Source organism: Triticum aestivum, chromosome 5B (genome assembly GCF_018294505.1).
Source record: "Triticum aestivum cultivar Chinese Spring chromosome 5B, IWGSC CS RefSeq v2.1, whole genome shotgun sequence".
In the NCBI taxonomy this organism is placed as follows: domain Eukaryota; kingdom Viridiplantae; phylum Streptophyta; class Magnoliopsida; order Poales; family Poaceae; genus Triticum; species Triticum aestivum.
In genome coordinates, this window is record NC_057807.1 from 614708086 (window position 1) to 614732205 (window position 24120).

Consider the following 24120-nt stretch of genomic DNA (forward strand, 5'->3'; position numbering starts at 1 on the left):
GGTGTCCGGCCCCCCTCCTTGAGACTACGCCGGATCCCGTGTTAACCAGGATGCTGGAGGTTGCGCCTTTGGAAGAAGGCGAAGAGGGGAGCAAGGAAGCTACCGCCTCCCCGAAGGAGGCTGTCAGGAAAGGAGGAATCGAGAATTCCTCTAACCAGGGGAAGAAGAGGACCGCCTCTGAAGACCCGGAGGCCATGTTCTCAAAGCGGGGGAAAAATCTGTGTCAGAGGGTCCGGCGCCGGGGGGTACCTCGGTTGCATTGCGCCCCCAAGGGGATCAGCTCTCCATCGAGCCGTAAGTAAAGAGGGGGGTTTAAAAATGAGAGACATCCCTGTTCTATTTCTGAGGAAGATAACCGAAATTTTACCTTGTAGTTCGGATCACAGCCCTTCTCAGCAGAGCTCATCTTCACCGGATCTTCGTCCAGAGATGATGGAAAGTGGAGCACCTCCCCCTGCCGTACCGCCTTGTGAGGCGGGCGATCCTGAGGTGTCGTCACGGAGGGTTTCTCCGAATCCGGCAGGGCCGGAAGGCAGTCGTATGGCCCCCCAAGGCCCTCCGTGTCCGGCCTTCAAAAAAGACCATCGGACGAGTCCGGCACAGTGCCGTGCACGGTCGGAGGAGCTGAAGGATCTTCTCGGGCGAGCATCAATCTCAGAAGAACACCGTGCGTTGATGGACACGGTGATTGGCAGGATTTTCATCCGCGGAGAGCGGGTTGTACGAGGCCGTCAGGAGTTTACTGACAGGTTTTGAGGTACGCGAAATGATGTACCTTTTGACAGATCTGCATATATAAGATGCGCTCTGTATAGATAGTAGCCCCTGAGACTCTGTGCGTTGTCAAAAAATGACGGTGCGCCGAGGATCATAATCCTAGGTATAATATGTCACCTTTCCTATGTAGGTGGCGAAGTGTCCGATAGCTAGCCGGACTGATAAATTTGCCGAGCTAAAGCGGCAACTTGATGTGGAAGATGCCGACATCAAGCTTGTCAACAAGCGGCTGGATGAGGCACAAGGTATGTAATTTCTCCGAAGACACCTGGTAAGAGGAGCTTGATGCCCGTACCTTACAACATGTGTGCTTGATGCAGATGGTGCCGTTGCCATGGAGAACCTCTGGGCGGAACTTGCCCGAGCCAAGGAGCAGGCCAGGAAAAGCGATGTGGCTGCCGTAAAGGCGACTGAAGAGCTGAAAGCCGAACAGGCTGCCCACTGCCAAAGCAAGAAGGAAATGGCTGAGATGGCTTTAAAGTTGAAGAATGCTGCCGACCGCTGCAAGCTTCTTGAAAAAGAAGATCGGGTGGCACAGAAGGACCTAGAGAAGGCCACTACTGAGGCCAAGGATACTCACTCTGCGATGAGAGCTATGAAGGAGGAGCTATGTCAGGCCGGAGATATCACTGCTGGAAAGCCCTTTATGATGTGGATGAAGTTCGGGGATCCTAAATATGCTCCGTTGGACCGGCAATAGAGTGCGGTGAACACTTATCTGGACTTGGCAGCGAGTGCCGCGGACGCGGCCGAACACTTCCGCGATCAAAATGACCACGAAGCGGAAAAGCTTTTTTGGTCGCAGTTCCACAATCCAGAGCGCCCACTTCCATTAACCGATCGTTTGGCCGCATGGGCGGAGCTGAATAGGTTATCCAGACTCGCCATGAAGCATGTCGTGAGTCATCTGTGGCCAAAAAGGCCCGAGCCGAAGAGTTATTTTAGCTTGGTGCAGCAGCTCCTTGGTGCGGTGTCGCATATTAATGCAATGAAGAGGTCAGTGTGCATAGAGGGTGCGCAGATGGCTCTTGCCCGTGTCAAGACATACTGGGCGGAGATGAAGGCCATTGCTGTTGCATCCCAAGATTCGGACGAGAGCTGAGTTCCTGCCGAGCACTATTTTCAGGAAGTTCTGCAGGGCACTCGTTTAATAGAGACGCAGTGCTCGAAGGATGTTATGTTCGAATAACATGTATTATTGTAAAACAATGTTTCGATGGAATATAAAAGCTTTTTATACTTGTGCTTTCAAGGATTAGAATACCTCCTGTGCAGCCGTTAATGTATATGTGTATATAACCTGAAAGATGGCAGTCTTCGGCTTCAGCCCCCACGCATATAATGCGGGGGTGTTCGCAGAAGGCGCGTTTTCACACTTGATCCAACGTCTTGGTCCTATTAAGGAGGTGATAGCGCAGCGAACTAGGCAACCGGACTATAATGCTTTATCACTTTCACTTAGCCATAGGAGTTTGAGAGTGGGGCTACTATATAGCCCTAGGGGCACCGCGCTCACCCGAATTCGGGGCGCGTGTGTGCCTGACCGGGAAATGGCCCTTCCTTAATGCGGAGGAATTCTAAAGATTCCGGCTGGTCATCAAGTGGTTGACCAGTCTCACGCTATATCATGACAGTCAGTTTTTGGCTTTCTCTACTAAGGTGCTCGCCTGGCCAAACTGGGGCACAATCGCAGTAGTTCTCCTGGTGCTGCCTTAGCCGATGGAGCGGAACGTAAGACAGCAAAACACAGGAGCCGGGCAAACCCAACATTTGACCAAAGACATGATTCGGAGCTGATGCATATAAGGCCAAACTCGCGACGCCGAACACTCCCTAAGGTATTCGGTCTTTATGAAAATGGGCTGAACAACGCCCTTGGTAAGAAGCCCCTGGTGTCCAGGTACGCGCAAATTCTGACGTGGCCACATGCCAAGACGCCAGCCTCCTCCTCGGTTATAACAAGAAACCAGGGGATGTGTATCAACAAGAGACAGTGAGAAAGGTTTACGGAGGGTCTTAATCTGAAAAGAATCCTTGGAACGGGTCCCTACTGCACGTATGCGCCTGTGTCTCCGTTGTGCCGTATCCTGGACGGGTGTAGCACGGTGTTCATCTGTAAAAGAGAGGTTAGTTGAAAAAGATCGTGCGAAAATCTATGTTATATTAAATAAACAAAGTATAATTCAGAAAATAGGTAGAATTGAGCTTTATTGTCTCTTGTTGTACGCGCGCGGAGCCCCTTGTACTGGGGTATGCGGCTAGTAAGCCCTTGTATGTTTACGCCGGACTCGTCTAGCCATGTCCGGGGTCTGAACGACCTGTTTAGGTGCTTTGACTAGTGAAGCTGGTTTAGTGTGTGGCTGTCCAGGCAGCCACACAGTCTTCCGCGCTCGAGGAACACTCGATATTTCCCTTTAATGAGATGATGCCTCGTGGACCGGGCATTTTAAGCATAAGGGATGCATAATGCAGTATTGCGTTAAAGCGGGCGAAAGCTTTGCGTCCCAGTAGTGCTTGATAGCTACTTGTGAATGGGGCGATGTGGAAGGTTAGCTTTTCGCGTATGAAGTTGTCGGGGGAGCCGAACATAACTTCTAACAGGAGAGAACCCGTACAATGGGTATCTGGGCCTGGCGTTACCCCTTGAAAGGAAGTGTTGCCATGGCAAATTTTTGTTGGGTTTATCCCCATTCTGCGGATTGTGTCTTGATATAGCAGGTTTAGACCACTGCCGCCATCCATTAGGACTTGTGTAAAGTGGAGTCCGTCAATTATCGGATCTAATACCAAGGCAGTCCAGCCTGCATTCCGGATACTTCTAGAGTAGTCCTGATGGTCGAAGGTGATTGGTTGTGACAACTAGTGGCGGGACTCCTCTGGGACAGGCCGTATGGCGCGTATCTCTATAGGCGTCACTCTGTTTTTCCCTTTTGTCACGTGTAGTGAGTTTACTGTTTTGACTTCTTGTGGGAACTTCTTTTGTTCTCCGGTGCTCTGCTTGTGGGGTTCGTCGTCGTCCTCGCTTGGTATGTCGAGCCCCTTGTGTTCGGCATTGAGTTTGCCGGATTGCTTGAAGACCCAACAATCTCTGTGGGTATGGTTTGCAGGCCTCCCGGGAGTACTGTGGATTTGGCATATTTTGTCCAAGATTTTGTTTAGGTTAGATAGCTCCTCCCTGTTATCCTTGAGGGGCAGCTTTTTTTGATTCTGCCGAGAGCTTTTGAATCCGGCGTTGACTGCCGTGCTCTTCGGGCTGTTTCCCTTGGTCCGGCGCTGGTCCTTGCTACGTCGCGGTTTCCCGTTTCCGTCCCTAACTTCGGATGTACTTGGGTCGCTGGTGCTGCTTCTTGCCAACCAGCTATCCTCTCCTATGCAAAAGCGGGTCATGAGGCTTGTTAATGCGGCCATTGTTCTTGGCTTTTCTTGGCCGAGGTGTCTGGCGAGCCATTCGTCTCCAACGCTGTGTTTGAAAGCTGCTAAGGCTTCGGTGTCCGGACAGTCGACTATCTGGTTCTTTTTAGTAAGAAATCTGTTCCAGAGTTTCCGGGCTGACTCTCTGGGTTGTTGAGTTATATGACTTAGATCGTCTGCATCCGGAGGTCGGACATAGGTCCCTTGAAAATTTTCCCGAAAAGCATCCTCGAGCTCTTCCCAACTTCCGATGGTGTTTTTGGGAAGGCTTTTAAGCCAATGCCGGGCTGGCCCTTTGAGCTTGAGGGGTAAGTATTTCATGGCGTGGAGGTCATCTCCTCTGGCCATGTGTATGTGGAGGATATAATCCTCAATCCAGACTCTAGGGTTTGTTGTTCCGTCGTATGCCTCTATGTTTACGGGCTTGAATCCCGCTGGAAATTCATGGTCCAGCACCTCATCGGTGAAACATAGGGGGTGTGCGGCACCCCTATATTTGGGTGTGCCGCGATGTTCGGATACTTGTTGCGTTGCATTGCTTACTAGAGCTTGCTTTCTTGGCCTGTAGATAGATTTGGTTGGGCCGTCTTTTTTATGCGAATCCTTGTGCGGATCGCGTGCCGACTTGAGTGCGGCGCCCTTTGCCGCTCTATGTTGGCCATGGGGTTGTTTATCTGACCGGGTGTCTTCCTTATTTTTTGATTGCGGGGGCTCTAAGGCCTCCTCATCAAATTCCGGCAGTAATTTTCGCTTCAGATAGCTCTTTGTGTGGCGACTATCGCCGTATTTGTCTGCGGTGTTGAGTACTTTGCCCCATCTAATTCTGAGTGCATCTTCTGCTGTTTTGAGCTTCCGCTTCTGCTTTTTTAGGCTACGCGCAGTGGCGACGAGCCTTTTGTGGAGGTTCTTCTGCTCCAGCAACTTGTCCAGCGTGAGGTCATCCGGACTATTATCTTCGTCGGGGACGGGTTGTTCGGTTTGTTTATCCAAGTTGCCCTGCTCGGACGGTTGCTCGATGGCATGTTCGTCGTCCACCGGTTCGCCCTGCTCTGTGGCTGGGTCTCTGTCGAGGTGGGGTTTGGAGCGACGCTTAGCCGTTGCTTTGACTGCTTTTCGAGGGAACGATCCCTCGTTGCATCCCTTTGTTCCTCATTGTCGTTTCTTTTAGGTGTGTCCACCATGTATACATCGTGAGATGAGGTGGTAGTCTAGTGCCCTATAGGCGCTGGTTCCTGTTCGTCTCCTACATCGTCGTCCATACCGTCGATGTCTTCGGAGTCGAAGTCTAGCATGTCGATTAAATCATCGACAGTGGCTACGAAGTGGGTGGTGGGTGGGCTTTGAATTTCTTCGTCATCCGCATCCCATCCCTGCTGACCATAGTCCGGCCAGCGCTCTCCTGATAAAGAGAGAGACTTTAGGGAATTCAAAATGTCGCCGAAGGGCGAGTGCTGAAAGATGTCCGCGGCGGCAAACTCCATTATCGGCGCCCAATCGGGTTCGATCAGCGGGGGCGCGAAAGGTTCGGAGTCCGGAAAGGAGTCCGGCACCTTGGAGTCACGAGCTTCGCAAAGGACAAGGCTGGTATTCGGCTCGATCACCGTAGAGCTTGTAGCCCCCGAGGCGGCGTCCAACCACCCGTCCTCGATTGGCGCAGTCGGCTCCGAGCTAAGGGTCGGAGCGGACACTGGGGCGGCCTCCTGGGCACTGTTCGGAGGCAGAGCTAGATCATGCCCATCGTGACAGTGCGGCGCACTCGGCTGTGGTTCGAACCCGTCGAAGATCAAGTCTCCGTGGATGTCAGCCGTATAGTTCAAACTTCCAAATCTGACCTGATGGCCAGGGGCGTAGCTTTCGATCTGCTCCAAATGGCCAAGCGAATTGGCCCGCAGTGCAAAGCCACCGAATACGAAGATCTGCCCTGGGAGAAAAGTCTCACCCTGGACCGCATCGTTGTTGATGATCGGAGGAGCCATCGGGCCTAAAAGATGACGACACAGAGGAACTCTCAATGAAAGCACCAATGTCGGTGTCAAAACCGGCAGATCTCGGGTAGAGGGTCCCGAACTGTGCTCTAGGCGGATGGTAACAGGAGACAAGGGACACGATGTTTTTACCCAGGTTCGGGCCCTCTCGATGGAGGTAAAACCCTACTCCTGCTTGATTAATATTGATGATATGGGTAGTACAAGAGTAGATCTACCACGAGATCAGAGAGGCTAAACCCTAGAAGCTAGCCTATGGTATGATTGTTGTTCGTCCTACGGACTAAAACCCTTCGGTTTATATAGACACCGGAGGGTGCTAGGGTTACACAGAGTCGGTTACAATGGAGGGAGATCTACATATCTGTATCGCCAAGCTTGCCTTCCACGCCAAGGAAAGTCCCATCCGGACACGGGACGAAGTCTTCAATCTTGTGTCTTCATAGTCCAGGAGTCCGGCCATCCGGACACCCCCTAATCCAGGACTCCCTCACCCAGCCTCGGTGAAACCGTTGGACCTTTATTGTGATAATTCTGGTGCCATTGCACAAGCCAAGGAGCCGAGGAATCACCACAAGGTCAGACACATAGACCGGAAATATCACCTGATACGAAAGATCGTAAAGAATGGTGATGTAGAGTTATGCAAGATTCACACGGATGCAAATGTTGCAGATCCGTTGACTAAGCCACTTCCACAACCCAAGCATGAGGGGCACGTTAGAGCTATGGGCATACGATGTCTATTTGATTGACTCTAGTGCAAGTGGGAGACTGTTGGAGATATGCCCTAGAGGCAATCATGTATGATGATATTTCCTATGTGTTTATGAATAAAGATAGTCCTTGGACATTATCAATGATGTGTATCAGCAAGTACGTGACTTGTTTGTGGGACTATGCATTGTATGATGACTGTCCTAAAAGGTCCCTAGTCAAAAGGGCTGTGTGGACGCGCAGCCGACTAGACTAGCATATGACACAGTCGATGGCTTGGTCTCACTAGTCATGGAGCGTTGGATGCTAACCGGATAATATGGACTTGGAAAGGTCTGGTCGGATTCGACGTAGTCGGATCCGAGTCGAGATAAGGTCCGAGTAAGATAGACCCAACTATGAGACGCAGCGATATGTCATCTGTGAGTCTCTAGTACAACATACGTTCTATGTCCTAAGACCTGAGCTGACGCATGTACTCGGGATGGTGACAGACTTGCTTTGGGCCGACCTAACTCTACTCTGTGATTGGGTAGTTACAAAGGTAGGTTTCGGGTATGTCCAGTCCCATGCTGCGAGACATGGTCGAGCAAGATGGGATTTGCCCCTCCGATCAGGAGAGATATACTCTAGGCCCCTCGTGTGATCCGACCAGGATAAGCATGGCCATGCGACAAGGGTTATGAGATAATCCGGGTAGTGGTCGGGATCACTGGAACGAGAAAGAGGTCGGGCTAGCACAAGGATGACAGTCTCGCCTTGAGCCCGACAACATATATCGTGCGGCAAAGGGAACAGAAGTGTGACACGTTGTACAGGTTCGCCTAACCAACTTCATAGTCTGCTTGATGGTCGGTGATAACCCACAAGTATAGGGGATCGCAACAGTTTTCGAGGGTAGAGTATTCAACCCAAATTTATTGATTCGACACAAGGGGAGCCAAAGAATATTCTCAAGTATTAGCAGTTGAGTTGTCAATTCAACCACACCTGGAAACTTAGTATCTGCAGCAAGGTGTTTAGTAGCAAAGTATATGATAGTGATGGTAACGGTAACAAAAGTAAAGACAGCAAAAGTAATGTTTTTGGTATTTTGTAGTGATTGTAACAGTAATAACGGAAAAGTAAATAAGCGAGAACCAGTATATGGAAAACTCGTAGGCACCGGATCGATGATGGATAATTATGCCGGAAGTGGTTCATCATGTAACAGTCATAACATAGGGTGACACAGAACTAGCTCCAGTTCATCAATGTAATGTAGGCATGTATTCCGAATATAGTCATACATGCTTATGGAAAAGAACTTGCATGACATCTTTTGTCCTACCCTCCCGTGGCAGCGGGGTCCTATTGGAAACTAAGGGATATTAAGGCCTCCTTTTAATAGAGAACCGGAACAAAGCATTAGCACATAGTGAATACATGAACTCCTCAAACTATGGTCATCACCGGGAGTGGTTCCGATTATTGTCACTTCGGGGTTGCCGGATCATAACACATAGTAGGTGACTATAGACTTGCAAGATAGGATCAAGAACTCACATATATTCATGAAAACATAATAGGTTCAGATCTGAAATCATGGCACTCGGGCTCTAGTGACAAGCATTAAGCATAGCAAAGTCATAGCAACATCAATCTCAGAACATAGTGGATACTAGGGATCAAACCCTAACAAAACTAACTCGATTACATGATAAATCTCATCCAACCCATCACCGTCCAGCAAGCCTACGATGGAATTACTCATGCACGGCGGTGAACATCATGAAATTGATGATGGAGGATGGTTGATGATGACGACGGCGACGAATCCCCCTCTCCGGAGACCCGAACGGACTCCAGATCAGCCCTCCCGAGAGAGATTAGGGCTTGGCGGCGGCTCCGTGTCGTAAAACGCGATGATTTCTTCTCTCTGATTTTTTTCTCCCCGAAAGCCAATATATGGAGTTGGAGTAGGCGTCGGAGGGCCACCAGGGGGCCCACGAGGTAGGGGGCGCCCCCCCCCCCCACCCTCGTGGACAGGGTGTGGGCCCCTTGGTCTTCTTCTTTGGCCAGGATTTTTTATTAATTATCCTAAGACATTCCGTGGAGTTTCAGATCGTTCCGAGAACTTTTATTTTCTGCACAAAAACAACACCATAGCAATTCTGCTGAAAACAGCGTCAGTCCGGGTTAGTTCCATTCAAATCACACAAGTTAGAGTCCAAAACAAGGGCAAAAGTGTTTGGAAAAGTAGATACGACGGAGACGTATCAGTCGGCACGCCTTGCTAGAGGCCGCTACCAACCGTGCATGTCGGAGGTGATCCGAACTGCGACCTAGCCGACTTGAACCTAAGGGGTCGCGCGCTTAAGGGAAGGAATCTACGAGGTCGGTTTGTAGGACACTAGTCGGATGTGATCCGAACTAGACTAGGAACGTGACCGAGTAGACTTTGGGCTTTATGGTCCGTGCGAGGCCCAAGTGTTGAGCCCGCGACGGACGCCTATATAAGGTGGAGGTGCAGCGCACTTATTTGGTTGATCGCTTCGGCACCACGACTAGGGTTTGCATGTGTTGCGAATAGACACCTCCACTCGCTGCCGACTGTGTGATCGGACCTAGCAGTCCGCCACACGGTGTTCCTCCGGCACGCGTGGATACCGTTAGAGGCGGTGCACTTGCGCCGCTCCGGCGAACTTGTACGTGGGATCGGACGACCGGCTGTTCGAGGGAGATCGGACAAGGAGGAGACGATCCACGCGGACGCGCTGCCCCAACTCTTCTTCAGCGGCACGGCACTGCGCGTCTAGTGGTAACGAACTGTGATCCATCTCCCGTAGCATGTTCTTGGTTGTTCTACGCGTAGGAAATTAATTTGCAGTCGATGCACCCTACCGTAGACCCCAACAATTGACATGTGTTTACCTAACATCATGACAAAACAATCCTCATCGGCTACATTAAGGAATTTCTTTGGAATGTTGTCATAGTACCAGGGTTACTTCTCAAATTGTTTGAGCATATTCGTCCAAGTTAGTATGTTAACGTTTACGGTCAATTCATAATCAAATACGCTGCTAACTACGATGCTACCATCACGCAGGCGATCGGTGCAACGCCCATGCCAAATCTCCAACATAATTGGAACATTGTTGGTCATGTCATCAGTGAGGTGGAGGCATTAATTATATGAGTGCATAGAATGTGATTGGAAGTGGAGGGAAGAAAGAAGGGCTCTATGCAGCAACAATTAGGTATGTGCCACCATCGAGCGTCCTGGCAAATTATCAGGCATGTACCACTATCGAGTGCTGCTGGTGGACCTCAAGTTTAACTAGAGCATTTGAAATAAAGAAAACAAACTCGATTTTAGAGGGAAAACAAGTTGAAATAAAGAAACAAAACTAAAGATTTTGAGAGATTGTTTCAACTAGAGCATGATGATCCGACTCAAAGAAATAAAAACTAGAGCATGATGACAGATCCCATCATCTCACCTATGATCCTTCATCAAGTACTTCATCGAAGCCGCTCCTCCATGATCAGTGGCGTCCATAGCCTCGGCCCAAAAAGGTTGATTCCACAGAATTACACAATTGACCAGTCCTACTCCAACTCTGAAGGCGATCTTAGTTTAAAATATTAACATTTTGTTAAGATGTTAAACGTAACCATGACAGAAAAGATGTTGTACTGCTTTTCGTTGGTGTTCTAATGTTTCTCTTGCCCGTTCTTCCCAAAATGGCCAGGATGCTTCTAAATTGCACCATTACCTGATCAGGGCGAATGCAGTCTCAGACGTCCTATATTCTGCCTGAGCCGATCTCGGCCGTCCGTAATTCTCACAGCGTCTGGTAAAAACCATCCGGCAGAAAACCTAACTCGCCAGCCCTGCCTTCAAAGAAAAGAAAAAAAAAACTCGCCAGCCCTCTCTCTGCTGTCCGCTCCACAGCTTCCGCCGCCACCCTTCCCGTTCCCCTCCGCCACCGCTGCCGCGCTCCGCTTCTCCCCCCACGGCACTAGCTCCCGCCGTCGAGCTCCACCCTCCTCCAATCCCCGCCCCGGGCTCTGCTCCCCCCCAGTGCCACCACCTCCAATCCATAGCGCCGGCGGCGGCGGCGCTTCCGGCGACATCACTGGACAGCGGCGAGTATGAATATATATAGGTAGAGGGAACAAACTAATCGTTCCTCTGGACAAACTTCCATCTTACTCCAAGCCCACCTCCAGAATGGCAGAGCAATGCAAGATTTCTGCTGCCATGGTATCTGAGGAAAGGTCGTACGTGCTCAAGGTAGATGGATACTCCAGAGCCAAAGCTCTACTCAAGAGCGGCCAGTGCGTGAATTCTGACCTTTTCAGTGTTGGAGGCCACGACTGGGCCGTGGGATATTACCCAAACGGTGACGATGATGATTGTACCGATTTCATATCTCTTTTTCTAAGTTTTGAATCTGCCGTCGCTGAAGATGTGAAGGCGAAATTCACGTTCAGTGTACTTGACGAGAATGGAGAACCGGTGCCTTCATACAGCCATACGTTCCCTTTGGATACCTTCTTAAGCAAAGGTGATAACTTGGGTTGCCGTAACTTCATCAAGAAGGCTGATCTGGAGGCATCGGCGCATATAAGAGACGACAGTCTTACCATCAAGTGCGATCTCACCGTCATCCACGACGAAGAAACAATTGTTCCTCCAAGCAACCTGCACCAGCATCTTGGTGACCTCCTAAACAGCAAGGATGCAGCAGACCTAACCTTTCAGGTCGGTGGACAGAGTTTCTCGGCCCATAGATGTGTCCTCGCTGCTCGGTCATCAGTCTTCAAGGTGGAGCTCCTCGGCCCCATGGAGGAGAGTTATGCAGCTAGCCCTATTGAAATCCGTGACATGGAAGCAGATGTGTTCAAGTCGTTGCTCCATTTCATATACACCGACACAGTTGCTCCTGTGCTGGATGTGGTGATGGCCGGCCATCTACTTGTTGCGGCTGACAGATACAACATTGGCAAGCTGAAGATGATATGCGAGGAGAAATTGTGCAGTCACATTGATTCCGGCATGGTGGCAACTAGTTTGGCATTGGCCGAGCAGCATGGTTTCCATGCTCTCAAAAAAGCTTGTTTAAAGTTCCTTGCTTCTCCGTCCAATTTGGAGGCGATGATGGTGAGTGATGGGTATGAGCATCTGAAATCTAGTTGCCCATATGTTTTCAAGGAGCTTGTAGCTGGAATCCTCCCGGCTGAACTGAAAGCAGCAAAGGATATTATCATGACAATGTGGAGGTAACGCCTACAGAACTAGGATCATACATGTCATCCAAATTTTCGTATTATTGGTTATGCTACTTCTCCATGTATGGTTGCTAGTGTATTTCTGAACAAAATTGTTGGTATTAATCATTCAATCTAATATATGTTCAGGTGAGTAGAATTGTTATGATACTTCTTGTCACCGTTGCCCTATTTTGTAGCGACTGACTACCATGCTAGGTTGCATGGGTCCTTGAAACACCACTATTAGATGATGGCGTTTCTTTGTTTTGTCCGTTATTAGCATTCATGTCTAGTTATGCACTGAAAAACTGAATGTAAAGTATGGATGCCGTGTATGTGGACCTTGGGATCTTGTGTTGTACTCCCTCCGTCCGGAAATACTTGTCATCAAAATGAATAAAAGGGAATGTATGTAGATGTATTTTAGTTCTAGATACATCCCTTTTTATCCATTTTGATGACAAGTATTTTCGGACGGAGTGAGTAATTCCGTTCAAAGCACTAAGCCAAAAAAAAATGTACTCTTCAAGCATTTGACCATTGATATCCTCTGTTAGCTAATACGGAGTAGTTTTGACGGGGCATTGGTTATTATTTCCCTCTGAACATTGCTGGTAGTGCTGCTGTGCGCTTGTTATGTTGTTGGGGGTTGTTTGGATTCAGTTATCGAAAAGCCCTTTTTAGATGGAAAACAAGTTTTTGTAGTTTTCTGATAAGCACAACTGTTGTGGTTCTGTTGTCTGCTAAATAATATACCACGTGTTGTTGTCTTGAGAAAATGGCGGGATAAAAGTTGTTCGGGTCGTTACGTTCAGCTGGATTGTACTAGCATTGGTGACCAAATTGGTCAAGCAGCTTCTGAATCGTACACTGCAGATCGTATAGATGACGCCCCACAACCATTAACATTTGCAAGCCATCAATGCTTTCTGTTCCAGCAAATCGCCTACACATACAGTTTCTGGTCGTGCAAACTTTTTTTTTAAGAGTACGCCGAGAGCGTACCTAAGCTTTATAGAAGATGGAATTAGTTACAAGAAAATATCCATGGCAACCACCACGAACCGGCGAGGCCAACACCAACGCCTACTCCCATGGTACTCGACTACTCACACAATTGTTGTACACTCCGAGAGCTCCTGCCGCCAAAGCCGCAGCTCCTCATAAATATGCGTCGACAGCTCCCATTCATTGATTGTATCCCGCCCGCTGAAGACGCGTCCGTTCCATTGCTTCAAAATATTCCAACATATCAGCATGACCAGCGAGTCAAATCCTTTGCAAAATCTTTTGGGGATGGACTTCTGGGAAGTGGGCCATCAATCATGGATGCGTCTGTCTCCAAAGGTAAGGTTCTGAAACTCAATTTCTGCCCATCGAAAACATTGGAACTAGACTTGCCTCGAGTACATGCACTGAAGCAGGATGTGATCAACAGTGTCTTCTTCTTGATCGCATAAAAAACGGACGTCCGTCTCATCTTCAAGCCCATGGCGAAATCTTCTGTCAGAGGTCCATAGCATATATTGGAAGGCCAGACACATAAACAGCCTGCACGTCAGGGATGCCGAGCACTTCCAATAGGCCGTTAGCACATCCTAGCCTGATCGCCCCCCCTCATTCATCATACGATAAGCTGACGCCGCCGACTACTACCCCGAGTTATCCCACTTCCAGATCGCCTGATCCTCCTCGGTGGGGTTTAGGTGAGGTTTGTAGAGCAGTTCCCATAGGTGGATACTAAACCAGTCCCTCTGTGGGTAGTTCGCTCACAATATCATTTATCCAATTGCTCGAAGTAAGGCCACTTTGGGCGGACCTCCTATTAACAGTCTAGGTTCTGACCTGCCCAAAAGCGATTGGCGCTATGTCAGCGATCCTACTCCCATGGATCCAACGATCTTTCCAAAACAACACGTGATTTCCATTGCCGATCTTCCAGTGCACCAAACTAGTGAACGCGGCCTGCATATCCTTATCCACTTTCATGGCCAGCCCTTGCCAGGGTCTCGATGCATCAGTGCGCCTTAGCCATTCCCATCTGAGTCGGAGGGCAATACCTTGTTTGCGCAGGTCAATCACTCCAAGCCCACCAAGCTCCTTAGGGTGACAGACTCTTTTCGAAGCTACCAGACACTTCCCGCCATGTATTTCCTATGTGCCTGCCCAGAAAAACACCTTGCATCCTTTGTGGATGCAATCCAGAGCCCACTTCGGAGCGTTGGTCACAATCATCAGTAGGCATGGCCATCACCACACTCTTAATCAGGAGTTCAGGACCAATCTACCAGGCCTCGTGATCATGCCTCTAATCCAGCCAGGCAAGCAATTCAGCATAGAGTCGACCATCGGTTGCCACCGGTTGCGCGTAAGCTGCTTGATCGAAAGATGAAGACTGATATACTTGCACCGGAAGCACTCAAGCCTCCCCAAAGATCGACATGACTTCCTTAACAAAAGTTAGGTCCAAAAACGTAGGCCTAATGAAGAGCACTACGTCGTCGGCGTAGATAGAAAGCCTTTGCAGTGGAGAACATCTAGGCATTGGGCTAAGCACTCCCATCTGCTGCACGCGAATGATTAGAGCCGACAGTGCATCCATCGCAATCACGAAAATTAGGGCTGAAATTGGATCTCCTTGTCTCAATCCACACGCATGCATGATCTTCGCTCCAACACATCCATTGACTGATGATTGACAGGTCGCGGGAACATGAGCCTGGCTAATTATTGGTGCTTTGTTGCTGATTTTGTTAACAAAAAAGCGCCGTGCCATTTGTGGAATGTGAACCATATGGAGATGAAAAGTTTTGTTTGTTCATTTGAAATGTTAAATTGTTGATCCGGGGTCACATTGACCGACGTGGAAAATCATTAATGTTGCATGCATTGCATCGGCAGATGGAAACGCTTGGGTGCACTGGCACCTATTGTCTTCGTATGCAGTGCAGTGGCGTCTCCTCGTGAAGGTAATCGACTAGTAAATGGTGCGGCTAGGCCACAGTTTCCTTCTGGCTGTATGTGAAACAACTGGATCATACTTCCCAGCTGCATCTCTATATATAGATAGCCGAAGCAAAATCTCTCCTCTCGCCAGTACTCAAATCTACCAAACCCACCTCCGGAATGGCGGAGCAATGCAAGATCTCTGCTGCCATTGTAGCTGAGGAGAAGTCGTGTGTGCTCAAGCTAGATGGATACTCAAGGGCCAAGGGGCTACTCAAGAACGGGGAGTTCATCATTTCTGCCCTGTTCAATGTTGGAGGCCATGACTGGGCGGTAAAATATTACCCAAATGGTATTAAGGATCATGCCGATTCCATATCTCTTTTTCTACTTCTTGAATCCGCTCATGCCAAAGATGTGAAGGCGAAATTCAAGTTCAATGTACTCAACAAGAACGGAGAACCGGTGTCTTCATACGAGCGTACCCACTCTATATGTACCTTCTCAAGGAAAGGTTCAGACTGGGGCTCCCGTGAGTTCGTCAAGAAGGCTGATCTGGAGGAATCGGCCCACCTGAGAGACGACTGTCTCACCATCAGGTGCGATGTCACTGTCATCCACGGCAAAGAAGAAACAAGGGTTCCGCCAAGCGACTTGCACCGGCAGCTCGGCGACCTCCTTGAGAACAAGGACGCAGCAGACCTAACCTTTCAGGTTGGTGGACAGAGCTTCTCCGCTCACAGATGTGTCCTTGCTGCTCGGTCATTCGTCTTCAAGGCGGAGCTCCTCGGTGCCATGAAGGAGAGTTCTGCTGGTTCCATTGAGATCTGTGACATGGAAGCTGACGTGTTCAAGTCTTTGCTGCACTTCATATATACCGACTCGGTTCCTCTGCTGGAGATAGCTAGCAACAAAGGCGAAACAGATGTGGTTATGGCTGGCCATCTACTGGTAGCAGCTGATAGGTACAACATCGGCAGGCTGAAGCAGATATGCGAGGAGAAATTGTGCACCCACATTGATTCCAACATGGTGGCTACCAATTTGTCTCTAGCCGAACAACATGGTTTCTCACGCCTCAAGGAAGCTTGTTTGCAATTCCTTGTTTCTCCGTCCAATTTGGAGGCTATGATGGCTAGTGATGGTTATGAACATCTGAAGTCCAGCTGCCCATCCGTTCTGAAGGAGCTCATTGCTAGAATTCTGCCGGCTGAATATAAAGCGGCAAAGGATATTATCTTGGCAATTTAGTATTAATGCGTTTAGCATATATGTCATCCGAATTTTCAGTCATGCTACTTCTCAATGTACGGTTGAGTTTATGTTTCAGAACAAAAATGCTACTCCTTATCAATCATGCTCAATCCAACCATGTGAGTTGAATTGTTATTTTCCTTTCTTGCTAGATATATAAAAGAAAGCATTATTAAGATTGCCCATGTACCGATGTACGTACGTACCGTGCTTATCCGTTTGTGTATTTGCTTACTTATTGAATCGATTACTTCATGTGTGCATGGCTAACATTCAGCTGGATGCAGAATTGGTGTCATCCTTGTTCCAGTGCTCGCATGAATGGTCTAAACTCTTATTTCCTTTTTCTTTTTCAAAGTCACAGCTTATATAGCCCTTGGGAGTTGGGACCTTCTGTTCTACAGTTTAAAGCACTAGGAAAAAAATGCATGTCATCTTGAACCATTGACTGTTACATTTTCTGTTAGCTCTAGCTCTGACCGGCATTGGTTGTTATTCCCTCTGAATATTGTTGGTAGTACAGCTGTGTATTTTTTTCTTTTTTTAGGAAAGGCTATCATGGCTAGCTTTATTACTTAGCTAGCTCATGAGCTGCGAAATTTGCTTCCCGAGCACAATGCTCAATCTTGACTTCCCAAAGTCAAAAACCTGATTGTCATCAGCCCCTTGCATTCAAAGAGAATAGGTGCTGCAGTAGTTGCATGGCTTTTCAGTGATTGTCATCTCCTGTACCACTCCAAGGCAGTCTTATTCCAACATTAGAATGAATGCCCAGATTTCTTGCAAGAGTCATGCCCTAACGGAGTGTGATAGCTTCAGCTTTATCAGCGTCAAGGATCTGCTTCAGGAGGCAATTAGAAGCAGAAACAAAATCACCTGCGTCATCTCGGATGATAGCCACGCATGATCCTGAACTATCATCATAAGAGTAACCAGCATAAAATTCAGTAAATGCACTGTGGGTTTTGGTAACATAAGTGCTAAAAGGTTCGGTAGAGGTGCAGAGATCAGTTAGCATGTAGTAGTAGATAGTAAGACGGGTAGAGATAAATATAAGGTATAGTTGTTACTGTGTTCAGAAGTGGCTAAAATTCAGGTTTATTTTAGAATGTGAGGGGTCTGGTTTGGGTGACCCTGAAAAAAAAGGAATTTCATTGCTAATTCCATCAAGGAGTTCAGTCTTAATTTTAAGAAAAAGGGTTTCCCCCTGCTTTATATTATAAAGCATCCAACCGATACATCCAACTCGCTGGGGCTGCAGCACAGCCAAGCCCAAAAGGTAAAACCAAGAGAAAGAAAAGAGAAACAAATGCCGACACCGGGAGATCAACTAAGCGACGAAGACCGGCAACCGATGCACCCTCCGGAGAAGTACCACCGCGTTCCTAGCGTACCGGAGCGTCGCGTACCAAGCAACGCCTTCAAGAAGGAATGTGACGGCGCCGCCGCTGAACGGATCCTAGGGTTTCCCCCGGTACGCGGAGGGCAGTGGGGAAGGGGTATACCCGGCGCCCTTTAGGAAGGTCCGGCGACGCCCGCGGGCGTCACCGCGTCGGATCCGGACAAGCCGCCAGGGATTTCTCCCGACCCAATCAACCACCACCACTCCGGACACTCCGTAATGCACCACCCAATCTGCCTTCCACCAGCATGTGCGACCACGGTCATCGAAAGTGTGTCTAGAGGGGGGGGGGGTGATTAGACTACTTGACCAAATAAAATCTAGCCTTTTCCCAATTTTAGTTCTTGTCAGATTTTAGCAACTTAGCACAAGTCAAGCAATCAACCTACACATGTAATTCTAAGAGTATAGCAGTGGAATGTAAAACAATTGCATATGGAGGTAAAGGGAGGAGTTTGAGGGAGCAAACGCAATGTTGACACTGAGATTTTTTATCCGTGGTTTCGATAGATGGTGCTATCGTACATCCACGTTGATGGAGACTTCAACCCACGAAGGGTAACGGTTGCACGAGTCCACGGAGGGCTCCACCCACGAAGGGTCCACGAAGAAGCAACCTTGTTTATCCCACCATGGCCGTCGCCCACGAAGGACTTGCCTCACTCGGGTAGATCTTCATGAAGTAGGCGATCTCCTTGCCCTTGCAAACTCATTGGTTCAACTCCATAATCTTGACGGAGGCTCCCAAGTGACACCTAGCCAATCTAGGAGACACCACTCTCCAAGAAGTAACAAATGGTGTATTGATGATGAACTCCTTGCTCTTGTGCTTCAAATGACAGTCTCCCCAACACTCAACTCTCTCTCACAGGATCTGGATTTGGTCGAAAGAAGATTCGAGTGGAAAGGAACTTGGGGAAGGCTAGAGATCAAGATTTATGTGGTAGGAATGGAATATCTTGACCATAACACAAGTGTAGGTGGTTCTCTCTCAGAAAATGTATGTTGGAGGTGTAGGCATGTTCTGATGGCTCTCTCTACGAATGAAGAGTGGGTGGAGGGGTATATATAGCCTCCACACAAAATATAATCGTTACACACAAATCACCAAACTCGGTGGGACCGAATCATGAAACTCGGTCGGACCGATTTAGTTCAAAATGTGAATGTTAGGATTTTTGGTGGGACCGACATGTCAACTCGGTGGGACCGATTTCGTTAGGGTTAGGGCATAACGTAATCTCGGTGAGACCGATTACACAAACTCGGTGAGACCAATTTTGATAATGGACGAACAGAGAGTTGGTCAGGCAAACTCGGTGGGACCGATTCACTCATCTCGGTTGGACCGAAACGTTACGAAAGGGAAACAGTGAGTTTGCATTGCAATCTCGGTGGGACCGATCCGCTCATCTCGGTTGGACCGGAACGTTACGAAGGGAAACAGAGAGATTACAATCCCATCTCGGTGAGACCGAGATCCCTATCAGTGAGACCGAAAAGACTAGGGTTTCTGGCAGTGCCTATGTCAACTGAACTCGGTGGCGCCGGAGAGAAAGTTTCGATGGGGCCGAGTTTGACTTTTGGTTTGGGACATATGTGGAAGTGAGAAAGTAGTTGAGGGTTTTTGGAGCATATCGCTAAGCACTTTGAGCAAGAAACTCATTAAGCAACACCTCACCCCCTCTATAGTATTGGCTTTTCCTATGGACTCAATGTGATCTTGGATCACTTAAAATGAAAATGTAGAGTCTTGTGCTTTGAGCTTGAGCCAATCTTTTGTCCTTAGCATTTTGAGGGGTCCACTTTTCTCCATGCCAATCATTGAGCTTTCCTGAAATGTTTATCTTGAAATAGCATTAGCTCAATGAGCTATATGTTGTTAGGAATTACCAAAACCACCCAGGGATAGTTGCACTTTCAATCTCCCCCTTTTTGGTAATTGATGACAACATATAGATCAAAGCTTCGACAAATGATAATAAGATTGAAAAACATCGTCGCTTTGAGAAGTATGTGATAAGCAAGAGCCCCCCCCCCTAAATTTGTGCATTATTTAAAATTTGCTTTTGAATGCAAATGCACAATCAATTAGGATCATGGGTTGCTCTTCCATGTCACATACATCTTGGTGGAGCGCTCAAAATGATAGAAGTTAAAAGCATGCACTCATCACCAAGCAAGTGAATGATCATATCAGAATATAAGCGATAATATCATCCAACAAGCATTAAGGGTAGCATATGATCAAACACATGATCAAACAAGTATCTCACAAGCACATAAAGTATCTCACACAAGCACACAATCAAGATGTTCAACCAAAATAGCAAGAGAGATAAGAAGCAACACTCTTTCTCGAAGCCTATGATCTATGCATTTTCTCCCCCTTTGGCAACAAGTTACCAAAAAGTTCAAAGAATGCATAGTGCTAAACGTCTCTCAAGCTTGGTCTTCATGAGGTGGTGTAAAGATGACTCCAAGGACGAAAGCTTCAGATGATGTTGCTGGAGCTGGTGGAGTGGCTGCTGGAGGTCGCGCTAGAGCTGTGGCTGCTGGTGCAGATGTTGGAGGTCTAGTATCTGTCACGGGCACTTCAGCAGATCTTTGCCCTCTGGGCACTCTAGCAAAAACATCTGTAGTAGACTTGCCCTTCTTCTCCTCTGCTTCCTCCTGAAGCTGCTCAACTGCAGTTTGGATCTCAGTTACCTTGACATCAAGATCATAGAATTTCTGCTCAATGATCCTCTCCAAACTCTCCTGGTTTTGAGTCAGGGTGGCCAATGCCTTCTCAATCCTCAAGGTGGATTGGATCAGATTGTTGGAGAACGTAGTAATTTCAAAAAAAATCCTACGCACACGCAAGATCATGTACCCTCGTAGAACGAAAGCGGAAGCGTTAGCACAACGCGGTTGATGTAGTCGTACGTCTTCACGATCCGGCCGATCAAGTACCGAATGTACGACACCTCCGAGTTCAGCACATGTTTAGCTCGATGACGTCCCTCGAACTCCGATCCAGCCGAGCTTTGCGGGAGAGTTCCATCAGCACGACGGCGTGGTGACAATGATGATGTTCTATCGATGCAGGGCTTCGCCTAAGCACCGCTATGATATTATCGAGGTGGATTATGGTGGAGGGGGCACCGCACACAGCTAAGAGATCCAAGGGATCAATTGTTGTGTCTAGAGGTGCCCCCTTGCCCCCGTATATAAAGGGTCAAGGGGGAGGGGGCGGCCGGCCAGGAGGAGGCGCGCCAGGGAGGAGTCCTAATCCCACCAGGAGTAGGACTCCCTCCTTTCCTAGTTGGAGTAGGAGGGGAAGGAAGGGAGATAGGAGAGGAAGGAAAGCGGGGGCGCCACCCCCCCTCCTTGTCCTGTTCGGACTGGGGGGGAGGGGGCGCGCAGCTTGCCCTAGCCGCCCCTCCTCGTCTCCACTTAGGGCCCATGAGGCCCATTAGGTACGGTAACCCCCCGGTACTTCGGTATATGCCCGAAACCACCCGAAACTATTTCGGTGTCCGAACATAGTCATCCAATATATCGATCTTTACGTCTCGACCATTTCGAGACTCCTCATCATGTCCGTGATCAAATCCGGGAGTCCGAACTACCTTTGGTACATCAAAATAGATAAACTCATAATATGACCGTCATCTAACTTTAAGCGTGTGGACCCTACGGGTTCGAGAACTATGTAGACATGACCGAGACATGTCTCCGGTCAATAACAAATAGCGGAACCTGGATGCTCATATTGGCTCCTACATATTCTACGAAGATTTTTATCGGTCAAACCGCATAACAACATACGTTGTTCCCTTTGTCATCGATATGTTACTTGCCCGAGATTCGATCGTCGGTATCTCAATACCTAGTTCAATCTCGTTACCGGCAAGTCTCTTTACTCGTTATGTAATGCATCATCCCGCAACTAACTCATCAGCTACATTGCTTGCAAGGCTTATAGTGATGTACATTACCGAGAGGGCCCAGAGATACCTCTCCGACAATCGGAGCGACAAATCCTAATCTCGAAATACGCCAACTCAACATGTACCTTCGGAGACACCTGTAGAGCTCCTTTATAATCACCCAGTTACGTTGTGACGTTTGGTAGCACACAAAGTGTTCCTCCGGTAATGGGAGTTGCATAATCTCATAGTTGTAGGAACATGTATAAGTCATGAAGAAAGCAATAGCAACATACTAAATGATCAAGTGCTAAGCTAACGGAATGGGTCAAGTTAATCACATCATTCTCCTAATGATGTGATCCCGTTAATCAAATGACAACTCATGTCTATGGTTAGGAAACACAACCATCTTTGATCAACGAGCTAGTCAAGTAGAGGCATACTAGTGACACTATATTTGTCTATGTATTCACACATGTATTATGTTTCCGGTTAATACAATTCTAGCATGAACAATAAACATTTATCATGATATAAGGAAATAAATAATAACTTTATTATTGCCTCTAGGGCATATTTCCTTCACAGATATGCAAGCTGGTCTTGCTTGCTCTTCAAGAATACTTGAGATGCTTCTTCAGAAGTTGGCATCTTTGCAGCTTTCTCTGCCCTTGCCTTCTCTCTCTTCTCATGTGCTTGAGCTAATGATGGTTCATTATCATTCATGACAACAGTGTTGTCCTCAAAGTAAAGGTAGATGGGCAGGAGCTCCTTATCCAACAGATATGTGCCTGTGCCCATCTTTGAGTTGATGAGCTCCTGAATGTGTGGGGCATACCCACAACTTCTCTTCTAATCAGCTGTTGTCCTTTTGATTGTTTCCACAATCATACTCATGACTTTAAACTTTTGAGGCACATCAAACAAATGTAGCAAATTGATAGCATGTCCTCTGATCATCTTGTGATCACCTGACTTGGGTAGAAAAGTGTGCCTTAGGATCCAATTTATGGTAGGCAGACTAGACAACAAGAAGTGGACAGATCCAAACTTGTGATTCTCCAAAGCATCATCTGGGATCTCTCTGTACGTGTGGGCCATAGTGTTGTGGTCTTTCTTTTTCTCAGCATAAACATCCAAGTCATCTTCATTTTGTTTTGGGGCATTGATCAACTGAGCCCATTCTCCAATAGTGGATTGGTACCTTGTACCTTCAAACATCCAAACTATCCTTCCATCTGGATAGAAGTGGGTAGTGGAGTAAAAATGCATGATCAACTCATCATTCCACTTGGTGAGCTTCTGAGCAACAAATGTATCAACTCCACATGCTTTGAAGTTGCACTACTAGGGAAAACCTTATACACAGAATCTTAGCAGTAGCGCGTGTTAAAATGAGGCGCTACTGCTATTTAGCAGTAGCGCGTCTGCCAAAACCGCGCTACTGTTACCCCCTTAGCAGTAGCGCAGCGGGAACTGTACGCGCTACTACTATAATTGCCACACCGTTCCCGACGTGCTAGGTATAGTAGTAGCGCCCTTCTAGAAACGGCGCTACTACTACTGATTTTAGCAGTAGCGTGTTTTCCCCTCCCACGCTACTGTTAAATCTATTCTCACTTAGCCCCCCGCGTGGCCTGATTCCCTCCTCTTCCTCCCCCAATTCACCATTCTCTCTTCTCCCCCTCGTCGCCTCCGCCTCACCGCCATCTCGCTGCCGTCTCCCCCGACCCCGCCTCGCGGCCGTCTCCCCCGACCCCGTCTCGCCGCCGTCTCCCCCGGCCCCGCCTCGCTGCCGTCTCCCCCGACCCCGCCTCGCCGCCGTCTCCCCCGGCCTCGCCTCGCCGCCGTCTCCCCCGACCCCGCCTCGCCGCCGTCTCCCCCGACCCCATCTCTCTCCCCGCCCTCTGTAAGCACTCTCCTCTTCCGATCCCTCTTGTTAATTTGCTTAGTATGAACCCTAGCTATTTAGTGCTAGTTAGTATGAACCCTAGGCTATTTTTAGTGTTAGTTAGTTAATTTAGTGTTAGTTAGTTAGTTAGTATGAACCCTTAGCAGTAGTTCCTAGGTACTAATTAGTTAGTAAGAACTAGGTACTAATTAGCTAGGTACTAGTTTATTTTTATTTATAGTAAGTTTATTTTCAGTAAGAACTAATTGAATTAATAGAACATGTTAGTAAGAACTTGTTGCTATTTTTTTTAGTTAAAGCAATTTTTCCGGCATCGACGTGGACGATGCCTATCCCGCATCCTCGTCGTCGAGTCGGTGGAGGACGACACCTGCTTGACCAGATGGGCCATGTCCGGGACTGGGCTCCACCGGGGTGGTACTGGGAGGCGCTACCTACCGGGGGGCGCTGGTTGGTGAGGAGGCAGCCTGTCGTTGACCCGAACCTTCTTTGGTGGCGGTCGCGTGGGCCAGTGATGGTCCAGAGGCTCGAGGACCC

At 48.3% G+C, this 24120-nt stretch overlaps 2 protein-coding genes across 2 annotated transcripts; both read left to right on the forward strand.

The window, feature by feature from the left end:
- Nucleotides 1-10780: 10780 nt before the first annotated feature.
- On the forward strand, nt 10781-12380 carry LOC123117171 (BTB/POZ and MATH domain-containing protein 3-like). The gene has a single exon (XM_044537994.1). The coding sequence runs from the start codon at nt 11110-11112 to the stop codon at nt 12163-12165; it is 1056 nt and encodes a 351-aa protein (XP_044393929.1). The 5' UTR covers nt 10781-11109; the 3' UTR covers nt 12166-12380.
- A 2898-nt stretch (nt 12381-15278) lies between these two features.
- On the forward strand, nt 15279-16349 carry LOC123117172 (BTB/POZ and MATH domain-containing protein 2-like). Its single transcript, XM_044537995.1, has 2 exons — nt 15279-15579; nt 15613-16349. The coding sequence occupies exons 1-2, from the start codon at nt 15279-15281 to the stop codon at nt 16347-16349; spliced, it is 1038 nt and encodes a 345-aa protein (XP_044393930.1).
- The last annotated feature ends 7771 nt before the right edge of the window (nt 16350-24120 follow it).

Bases quoted from the DNA above. Each gene is read 5' to 3' on its own strand.
- LOC123117171 (XM_044537994.1), top strand. From the start codon at position 11,110: ATGGCAGAGCAATGCAAGATTTCTGCTGCCATGGTATCTGAGGAAAGG.
- LOC123117172 (XM_044537995.1), top strand. From the start codon at position 15,279: ATGGCGGAGCAATGCAAGATCTCTGCTGCCATTGTAGCTGAGGAGAAG. The intron at 15,580-15,612 runs GTACCCACTCTA...TCTCAAGGAAAG, and splicing joins ACCGGTGTCTTCATACGAGC to GTTCAGACTGGGGCTCCCGT.